The sequence below is a fragment of the Mizuhopecten yessoensis genome, unplaced genomic scaffold (genome assembly GCF_002113885.1).
Source record: "Mizuhopecten yessoensis strain PY_sf001 unplaced genomic scaffold, ASM211388v2 scaffold716359, whole genome shotgun sequence".
NCBI lineage: Eukaryota > Metazoa > Mollusca > Bivalvia > Pectinida > Pectinidae > Mizuhopecten > Mizuhopecten yessoensis.
In genome coordinates, this window is record NW_018480077.1 from 993,278 (window position 1) to 1,004,684 (window position 11,407).

Consider the following 11,407-nt stretch of genomic DNA (forward strand, 5'->3'; position numbering starts at 1 on the left):
ACTGCTCCATGTAGGTCTCAAACCCATGACCAAGTGCTGGAGGGCTACTGATCACAGATGTCAGACACCTTAAACACTTATATAGCCAACGTGGCCCAATCAAATCATCAAGAGCTCAGTATTGGGGTAATATACATCAAAAGCTGACAATTTTTTTAACAGATATCTACCAGAAACCAATATCTGAACAACAACAACAACAACATCAAGGATACCTGACTGTCATAAAGTGTAATATCTAGATGCTGCCACAGAACTGCCAACACAAAAATCTATAGCACAAGAATGTCACATTTCATTTGTCATAAAAGTTTTAAGCATTTTTGCCACAAGATCTTTCACTTAGTTATATATACTATTGTAAAATTTGGCAAAATATGTTTTGTAAGTAAACTTTTGTGCAAAAATTGATTAATAAGCAATATAATTTTGACATAAGATTGAACATTACAAGAGGAAAGCGACTAGTAGCCCTTGGGCTGTTCGTAATCCTCTAAACAAATAAAGAATTAAATTAAATTAACATTACAAGAATATATACCTTAATGCATAGTTGATTTTCAAAACGTTATCAATATCTACAAACAAACCCTTCACCAGTGTGTCAATACAGCACAGTGTTAATCAACCTAAACCAGTTTTCCAAATAAAAAAATATTAAACACACTTGCTTTCAAAATTCAAAAACAATTTGATAGAAAAGTATGAATGTTCAGTTCAGAGTAAAATATATATTGGATCTTAAATGAGTTTTCATTTCATATGAGATTTTATGAAACGAGTATTAGGAGTTTTTATTTTTGTGAGCCTTGGTGAGCAAAAATTAAAACTTGGAGACGAATTTCATGAAGCTTATATGAAATGAAAATAAATTTGAGATACTTTTTATCACATAACTCAGAAAACTTACATTTTGACAGGTTTTAAAGCCAAAATGTAGAGGGCTTAATCAAACGGAGACATGCAGCCATTTTGTTGCGATATTCACAATTTATGACGTCACGTCATTGTCCATATTATGACGTCACAATCAATTTCTGACTGGCACAGCCAATGAAAAACACTCCAGGGTATATTACACTAGTGACATATGTAACAATATTACACGGACGAATTCACTGGACAACAGGCCGATTATGTGATAAACTTAGTTATCTGTTTGAAAAAAAATGTTTATACTAAATACAAGTTTGTTAGGTGTGTTTTACTATCTATTTGGTGACAACAATAAACATTATTACATTCTCACTCTTGTCTTCATTACAATTAAGTTTGTGTAGAATAGAAAAAAAAATATAGGTATAAAGACAGTTTCATAAATATAATTCTGGTTTGAACAATGTTAACAAGTGTTTGTAAAAACAAAACTCAAAGACAATAAAAAATTATGCAGATAATATGAGGAGAAAAGCCCTTAATACCTTAAACTGGAGATAAAATAACATTGGAATATATAGTTGCAGTAGAAGTACCATTTTTATGTTTTCTGTTGGTGTGATCAACAATGTAATTTTATGATCAACATTAATTGCCCTTTCTCGTTAAAGTGCCCCCACCTGCATTTCTCTAATATATGATATATTTTAAATTTATATTTGAAAATTTTAACCCCATCCTCATAAAAAACCTGAGAGTAACAAACAAAGATTTTTCAAATGATGAAGCCATCTTAACTATAATACTTAGAACATGTATATATAATCTCAAAACTAGGGCAACGGTTATAACGAAAACTTGCTTGGAATGAAGAAATACATAAAAATGAAATGTACACATATGTACTATGGATTGACTGAACCAGACACGTATATAACACGTCTCTGACTGAACCAAGAAGGAAATTTGATCTGGACAGTCTAAATTTAACCCTTTCACCACAGTAGACCATAATGGACTCAACCTAATAAATGAGTAAAGTTACCTAGGGGTGAAAGGGTTAATGTACTATTGTAACAGAAAATTACAAGTTTTCAAATATGGAATCCAAACTATATATATATATAGATATTCTAATTGACAAAGTTATATGATCAACAGTGATATGTCGATACCCCAGACCTACTATGCTATTCTAGTTTGACTGTTTCATGAATTAATATGTAGTAATGGATACCTTTGGTCGAAGCTCTTCTGATCACAAGGTATGTTAACTATGATAAAACTCTGGTTTAGTTATTATGTGTAAATACCATATTCAATGTAATAAGCACCCAGGGCACTTGTCAATTGCAAAATTGAATAGGCACTTAAAGGAATGATATGTTAGTAAGCCCTATTTTTTCATAAATCAAAGCGTTATAAATGTTTTTCAGTGAAAATTTTACATGCAATATTATTTAGTTGAAATCCAAAGATGATAGTGAAATTTCTCTATTTTCTCTCCTCTAATTTTGTTGTGGCATTAATGATATTTTGTTGATGATATGGATGATGTTGAGTTTGCTTTTAAAACAAATTTCAAAGATATTTATGGCAGCTAGAATGAAGATCCAGTGTTTATAGTAGCATGGACAATGATTAGGTAGAATTTGGTACTGTACATCTTGACAGTTCTAAATGATACCCTGAATGTCATTATCTTTATCATTTAATAATGTCATTTAGTAAGTAAAGCTCTGAAAAAACAACAACATTGCACTATTCCTATACATGATATTAAACTGTCCACTACACAACTCTTTCTCTGGTTAATTATATTTAAATTTCCTGACACCATTTTAAGTCTAATATACATCTTATAAAATGACATCATTTCTATAATAACAAAATCTCTGATAAATCTCCCATCCCTTTTGTTCAATCTCTCTATAAATGGTATCACTACATTAAGATTAAGATATCCAACCACGTGGATGCAATGAAGTGCATCAGAATAATTTTATACTATTTAAGTCTCTTTCAAAATCTGTTACTTTTTACTGTGGCTTCAAGCCTAAGGAAAGGGTTATTCCATCAAAAACATAAAACAGGATATCAGAATACTCAGGGTTCAGATTGGACAGGTTTCTTTAAACATACAATATCATGTAGAGTATGGCAGAGCTCATTTAATTATCACCATATCTAGATGTCTGGTGTGCCATCTATATGTCAAAATGTCTAAGTCTGGTGTTAGGGCCAGAGGAAACTCGGGCTGCACCATATATAAGGCATGCTTTTAAAAAAAAAACAGTTTAGACCAAGACAATGTCTGGATGTAACTGGTCTGTCCCTCACTGAATGGTTTTGCAATAAAAAAAAACACATTGAAAAAATAAAAATAACACTGAGACAGTAACATGACAAGAGAAATTGATTTGTTTTGGCCTTGATCTACTAGTATCTTTTTAACTTTATATGTAGGTTAATCAAAATTAACATCTGTTTTAACAATTAACAAACACAGTTTTTTCAATTATCTTTCACAAGAAGAATCTGAAAATTGAAATGCTAAAATTTGCTTTCCTAACAAATTTAGCAACTTTTGCACCATAACTTTGTAATGTTATAACGATACAAAAATAATATTAAAGGGGCCTTTGTGAGAAAAACTTTTTATTTTTGGCTTCATGTATAGCTGCTAAATGATGCTGCCTGGAGTTATTGATTCATTCACAAATGACGGACAGCAGGATGTTGTAAAACATTGATTATTGTGGAATTAATGAGCGACGTCCTGTGATGTACCTAACAGCCAACAGTATGATTACGTAGGTCTCAAGTGATTGCTTGATCATAGTTACAACTTTAAGTATCAGGCAGGAGAAAGACTGTAAAATTATTGTATACCGGGTACATCATTTGGAAATGCATTCAAGATGTTGGCATATTTTCATATTTACAAACATTGTAAGATCTCTGACAACAACATACATCTACGAGGGGTTTCGGTGGTGACGCAGTGGATAGCACACTTGCCTTTTAACAAGATGACTCAGCTTTGACTCCACAGTTGGGTGTGGAAAGGTATTGGCTTACCTAGTGAGCCTTTTCCGGATTTCCTGTCACACTCCCTGTGCGCTTCCATTAGGAGTGATGAATATATGTTGAAAATAACTTGTTTCATAATTCATGTAAAACTTAAGTCTAACAATATGGACTTCAGCAACAAACTGAATTAACTTTAAAATGAAGCAAACTTTACTAAATCACAGGCTCTCCTTCCATTGTTCTATTCACAATGGCCAAAAACAACACCAATTTCTAAGTAAATCTACAATTTGCTATCAGGTCCATCAAGGGATCACCCATGTACTCAATGTATGATCAAATGGCTATGAAACCATTATAAAGACCCAACTGTCCAATTGTTAAAAATCAAGGGTGCTTTGTTGATCACTCAAGGTAGCGATTTGAGGTTTTGAAATGGTAATGGAATCCTTTAATGAGAATACCTATATAAGTCCTGTGGTAGCACCCTTTTATAGAAACCCATTCCAAAAAAAATCATGTTTAAGTTTAAGTCTGTTTAATTTTAGCGACATTTATAAAAAAATCTGTGTCTATTTAAACTAACCAGCAGAAAACAACATTAAGCATGCAAGAACTTTTGAAAATATGAAAATTCCTTTGATGAAAATTGGAGTAAAAATGTTGTTTAACCAATGACGCATGAAACATTTAATATGACTCCTTTTACTTGATCATGCCCATGTCTGCTATTCCAAGACGTTTCTGTAGCGTTGCTGCCGACTTTTTGAAATCCTTCTCCATGTCCTCCATGACTTTCATGTCGGTTACAAACTTGGCGACACTCTTCGGTTTGTTGGTGGCTGAGCCAACACGTACCCTAAGATGCTCGCCTATGTGGTCCTCAGGAGGCTCCTCATCCGACGAGTCACTACTGTACCTGTCCTGCTGTAAACCTGGACTAGACGGTGCATCCTCACGATACACATCATCCACACCTTGATTAAAGTCTGTCTCTGAATTCACATCAAAATTATCGGGATTGTCTGGAGCAGGTGTCGCCACTGGAGCACTAGGTGGAGAGTCATGTGACTGCTGGTAGCTGGAGAGAGATTCTGTATCCTGTTCCGGAGTTTCATCCCCTCCTTGTTCCTGTATGATGTTCATTTTAGGTACACTGGCTGATTTAAGTCGCTGTTTCTGTGCTGGTTTCTTCTTTGTAGAGGGTTTGTTGCTGACAGGATGTGTCACTTCATACTTCAATGGTCGATCATGCAACTGGGTAACGAACACTAGCAAGACAAAAATAAAGTAGAAGTCAATGAACACATGCAAATAGCTAAATTGATGGTCAAAAACTGTTTTTAATAAGTATGAAGAGTTCTTATCTATTGTTGCTTAATCTGAAGTCACTTCCAAACATAGTGTCCCCTATAGCAGCTGCTACTCTTATTGCAAGGACTGAGACACAACATCTACAGTATTTTGTACTGTCTGAGGGACTAATAACCGAGACACAATATCTACATGTTTGTGTACTGTCACCAGTAATAGGTCAAGAAGAGCTATAGGTTGGGCAGGGGATAGGCAGATCTTAGGATTCCACTCTTACAAGGAATCAAATCTGGCTGTCTATACCTGTGAGACTAGTGACTTACTGATAACCACTCGACCATCCGGTCACAATATTTAAAGTGCTAACTATATATACACATAGAACAATTTATGTTAAATATATCCTTCATTGAACACATGAGGTTTCTGGTATAATATGAAACTACCTACTGCTTTGAAGCAATTCATTATAAATATGATAGGTAAATCATTTGATAACAAGAATCTCAAACTGATTTCCTCTCCATCTCACTTGTAGGGAAATGTACACTAAATTCAAACTGAGGGAGTCTCCCTCCTATTGAGGGGTGATTGACAGCTACATGTATGCATAACATCTCAGGTAAAGGAACTTCATTTAAAAGTACCCAATATCGTTACGTAATTTAAGTACATACCACTTGCACTTTTAGGCCTTGGTTTCTGGTTATTAACTTTGTCTTTGTTGGTCGTCGCAGTGAATGCACTGGCGGGTCGAGGTTTCTTAACACCGACGTCTGGACCAAACACAGCATCCAAATTAAATAGATTTGTCTGAAAATCAATCAATAAAGTTAGGGGAAAAAACAAAAACTGCATCTAGGTCAAATAGATTTGTTTAGTACTTAAATATGTTGAAATTTTGACGCATGGATAACAGATATCAATCCCCTTTCAAGATTACTTAATAAAATTTCAAAAACATGTATTTCAATTGCAAGGTATAAAGCTACATGGATCTAGATTTGGTTTTGTTGAAAAAGAAAATTGTTCATACGTAAATCAGGCAGTTTCACAACTGGCAATTGTGTGGAGAGCATATCCTTAGCTATAGGCCACCAAATTGATTTGTTTTTAATCTTCATCTGATGCGATTTGATGTGCAGAATAATTATACACTAAACTGAATAAGTACAATGTTGGAGTGGATAGTTTACCTGTTTATATCGTTGAGGATCGTCATATGGTGCTCTGTATTTGTTTCTATTATCACGACCGTTTTCCATTTGATACAATCCAGAAAAAGCCTGAAAAAGAAATCAGCAACTTTTATGCCCAATTAAATTAAAATGAATGGATTGTGACACAGTCAGATTACTGGGATACTTTGAATGGAAATCTTTCCCCCAAACCATATAAGTGATGGCAGGAATAAAAAGATTGCAATATGTGCTACTAAACACATTTATTTTACTGTGATTTGTGTTAGATATATATATATATATATATATATATATAAAATTTTAATTAGCATAATTATCTTATAATTTTGAATGCATCATTGCATTCATATCTAAATGTATATTTCAAATTTATCATCATGAATTCATCGTGTCCAAATTACTATTCTTCCTTTTTTTCTAATAATTTATCACTGCTTTAGAGAAAATATTGTCACCATAAGGATCAGCATGTAGCTATTTTTAGTGTACATCTTAATTTGACCGTCCAAGTTGTTCAAAATGCTATACTCTTATCAATCTACTGGAATTTTGATTTAGTAAAAAAATATTTTTCAAAAATAAAATGGTACCAGAAAACATACTGAATTTTTGTTCCTGTCTCCAGTTGGCTGTACAAAAAGATCATTCAAAGTCACGTCAGGGTTGTTCTCTTTCACGTTTGGTCGCTGCTGTTTCTGGGCAGATCTGATCCTCCCTCTTGTACTGGTACCACTTGTGGGACGGCTTTGGGGCTGGTTTGTCTGAGAGAAAAAAACCCACCATCAACTAACTATGAAAACTAATCACATATATATCCAGTGTGATTTTCCTATAGTTTTGAGTTTAATAAACAGTAATGGTGGCACTTGCACCAAAAACATTTTGATTTAATCCCTGAGGATATCATTGAAAAAAAGGCATATATTGACTTTCAGAGAAAAAATCCTTCCAAACTCTCAGATCTATAGGAACTATGCTGAAGCTTGTAGATGAAATTAAAAATCATGAAATTCAACATTATTCATATGAATCGAAATCAATAAAAATTATCACAAGTTACAGGCATTCCCTATAACAAATCCCTCTTTTTAGTGAAGAAAGTGAAAGGTTCTTTTTTTTAACTCACCCCTACAGTTTTGAGGAATTGTTTGTCGACCTCCTCGTATGTCTTATGTCTGTTGCGGAGTGGAACGGTAGTTTTAGCCATGTCATGTTCATGGTTGTGCATCACTTCATCCATGTAAAGCTGTCTGTTTTGCATGTAAACCTGTTGACGAGCATAGATTTCCTCCTGAATCTGGGCGTACTCCCTATCCAAAAGCTTGATAGCGAGTCTCTCCCAAGCCCTCACAACCTTCTCCTGGTAAACACAATAAAGAAACAATAGGTTATTATATACATGAATATTTTTTATTATATTACTTAAATAACTTTAAACAGTGTAAAGCTGTAATTGGTTTTAGAGTTACCTACTACAAAAAAATAATCAGCATACATGTACTGTTATTATATTCCAGTAATAAACCTTCGAAGTGTCTTATATTGGACTTGTCCCATCCTCGTTATCCAGGGGTTACGCTCACCTAAGCTCTCTAGAGTCTAGTGTAGAGACTAGAGATCATTGGTGAGCGTAACCCCCGGATATCGAGGATGGACTTGTCCATACGCAATTTTGATTATTGGCAAAAGTGAATACCTTGTAAAAAAAGTATTTTTATTATGATTGTCATGGTCACAGGGGAGAGGTAGAGACTAAATCCCACCCCCATATGCTCATCTAATGACACTATATGAGCATATAGGGAGTAGCAGTTAGTCTGTGCCTTGCCCTTGTAGTCATGGTAAACAATATGAGGCCTATTTGTCATGATACTGAATTCAAATATTGCACATTCGTTCCTTTTGGTGAAAATTTCAGAAAATCACAATTTAGTTTTTACACAAAAGTTTAATTTGTTTATTAAACATCTTGAACTAAGAATGTTTGTGACAGTAGGTTAGCATGTACAAGTGTATTCTGGAGTTATCACTATTGGTAAATTATTCACCAAAGTAATCTTCCATTGTCAGAAAAAAAACACCTGCTGCTTGGGCCATGCATGCTTCAGGTCTCTCATCCTGACCTGGTCACATGGATTGTTTTGAAAAGTCAAACTATTTGCAGCTATTACGTGGGGTGAAGCACAAACAGTTCTCGATGTATACCTTTATCTCTGGAATAGGTGTGTTGGTTGTGCGTTTCCCATCCTGATATGGTTGCATGAACTCAGGAGGCTGTAGACCTGTGGACCAAAGCAAAATATGTGAAATGTGAAAAGCCAAACAATTGTGCAAGTATTTGAAGTGGGCTAGCTACATTGTATACTAGTGAATTATATATACATGGAAAAGTATGTAATCAAAAGGGCTGAATGTGAGAATCATGCTGCTTGCATACCTAAATGGAAGTTAATGCATTTTCCCCCCATTTGGATGGTGATGTTTCTAAAAGCAATGTAAATGATCTTTTTTTCCATAGATTGATTTTATTACATTTATTTTTAAACTCCCTTGCTTTGTTCTCATATACTGAGCGATATGCTTTGATAAATCTGATAAACAATTGTAGAGTTACACAAGTTAGCATTATTGCACGACCAGTGACCAAAGTATATGTCTTGAAGGACAAGAATTATACTTCATTTCAAAGTATAATTTAAGTTTAATATAGACAGACTTATTTCTCAAAACAGACTTTGTCATAATGTCCCTATGTAATAATATGATTTTTTTCAACATCTGCATAAACCTATTAAATCAAATGTTCACTCAATACAAAAATGGATATACTATTATGTATCAATTTTTCTTGACAATGTAAGAATTGTGTTTCCAAAATGACTATAAGGTGACACAATGAAACCTTTCATTCAATCAGGAATCTATGAACAAATTAATTCGCTTACCAATAATATTTCCCAGGTGTAAAGAAGCATTAAAGTCTCCACTCCAAGACCTAGAAAAACAAAAGGTTTTTGTTTTTTCATTTCCAAACCATTTCAATATTTCTCTAAATACAAAATGTAACTTCAACATTAATTTATTTATTTAAAAATATGATCCTTTATATGTCTGACAAAAGATTGAAAATAAATTAACATCAAGATTTTGAATTTTGATACCAATATGCATTTGAACAATTCAGTGACCTTTTTATCATTTAGTTTACACATATATATATCTAGATTACTCATGGTGTTGATTTAGACTTATAAATGTTACAAAAATCAATTTGTAAACTCTGGGCAGCAATAGAATGGTTTTCTTTGCACCTACAAGTACATATAATGTGCCTATAGCCGTTAAAATCATAACCATGCATTCAACAGGTTTGGCCATTAGACATGATAATTAATAATCTTATCCTTTCATTACATAAATCTATCAATTCAAAGACATCATTGAACCAAACAATTTAGCAGTTTGTACAAATTGAAGTGTCTATTAAGTGCAAAGTAAAACAAATATATTTATGGAAGACTTCACTAAAATGATTATATGATAAAGTAAAAATATTCAATGACAGTTTCATGACATTATTCACCTCTTCACAAGAGTTATAAGGACATTCATTTGTCCTGCTAAATTCTGTTTCTCTGCATGGCTTTGAGCAAGGTCCTGCTTCAGTTTGGTGATAGTGTCGAGCAGTGCGTTCATATTCTGGGGATGGCCAACATGGCCGTACAGAGCTCGGTCCCCTTGTCCTCCAGCAGGCATTTTAAGAATTCTTTACAATACCAGATGTAACTTATCTGAAAACAAGGGGCAGATAACAAACAATTATCTTACGGCAATCATTATTATTATTCCTTCTGTAATCTTCAACAATAGTAACGATCATTATCACTATTCTGGCACAGTGAAAGTACTAGTGTACCATAAACCTATAAAGCCAGAATATTCAGGTCTGCTTTTACATCAACTATGCTAAAATGTGATATCATTCGATTGTAACTTTCGTAGTGATGCTTTTTATTATTATGACAATATCACAGATTACAAGGGTAGAAAGTTTTTGTACACATCTTCTCACTTAAGCATATACTTTTCATTTGAAAAAAAAATATCCAATTATTTAAGAATAGTTAGAATACCAAAAATAATACAATTTTTCTATTTGTCAACTAATAACTTTTTGTGTACGCCAAAATAATTGCCATTGTTAGACATATGGCTCAATGTTAAGGGGACCACATTATGCATTATCAACCTTGGGCCTTGGCCCCTGACCAATGTTGTGATAAAGTAGCTGTGAATATAACTCTCACTGCTAGTATAAGATGGCAACAATTAGCAACAAAGACCAGAATATAAACTCAGGAATATCAAGACACTCTTATAAATGATCAACCTGGTCATTGATGACCTTTTTTCTTTGTTGACATACTCAAGTTCAGGGTTAAGAGATAGACAGGAATATCCAGACATCTTATCTGTCAAAAATGTCTGAGTCTATTGTCTGGGCCAGAGGAAACTCCGGCTACATTGTAGGTTTGAGTTGGATTTCAATTAGGCCTAAAGAATAAGTTTTGAAGCAAATTAGATTGAACATGACTGTTGTCAGATCTCTTAAATTTATAACAATAAACTCTTTTAAATGGAAATAATCGATCTCATCTAGTCCATGTTCGAAACTAGATAGGCCTTTGACTAAATTTTAGTAAGCTTAGTACCTACAGCAGCATGTTTTGATGGTATATATACAAAAAGCGTTGGATTTATTTATGACATGATATTGTCCACGTTTTCTTTAAGAGTACTTAAATAAAATATGACATTCTTATTCATACTGACAAACAGTTTCCTTACCAACAAAATTATGGAACCTTTGATTTTATCTGAGCGCCATGTTGTTTACACAAATAACCATGCATTCGGACTTTTCTAATTGTATCATATGAAGTAATGAAAAGTCTCAACATACCTAGAATGTAGTAGCATTT

At 33.6% G+C, this 11,407-nt stretch overlaps 1 protein-coding gene across 1 annotated transcript; it reads right to left on the reverse strand.

Annotated features, from left to right (window-relative positions):
• Window positions 1–1,026: 1,026 nt before the first annotated feature.
• LOC110443811 lies at window positions 1,027–11,349 on the reverse strand. Its single transcript, XM_021488230.1, has 9 exons — window positions 11,274–11,349; window positions 10,009–10,216; window positions 9,371–9,420; window positions 8,631–8,707; window positions 7,552–7,785; window positions 7,028–7,186; window positions 6,420–6,509; window positions 5,901–6,036; window positions 1,027–5,180 (listed from the first exon to the last, which is right to left on the reverse strand). The coding sequence occupies exons 2-9, from the start codon at window positions 10,179–10,181 to the stop codon at window positions 4,615–4,617; spliced, it is 1,485 nt and encodes a 494-aa protein (XP_021343905.1). The 5' UTR covers window positions 10,182–10,216; window positions 11,274–11,349; the 3' UTR covers window positions 1,027–4,614.
• Between the last annotated feature and the right edge of the window lie 58 nt (window positions 11,350–11,407).

Coding starts and splice junctions, on each gene's coding strand:
- LOC110443811 (XM_021488230.1), bottom strand. CDS start 10,181: ATGCCTGCTGGAGGACAAGGGGACCGAGCTCTGTACGGCCATGTTGGC. Junction 7,786..8,630: donor CACCTATTCCAGAGATAAAG/GTATACATCGAG, acceptor TGTGTTTACCAG/GAGAAGGTTGTGAGGGCTTG. Junction 6,510..7,027: donor GAGACAGGAACAAAAATTCA/GTATGTTTTCTG, acceptor TTTCTTTTTCAG/GCTTTTTCTGGATTGTATCA.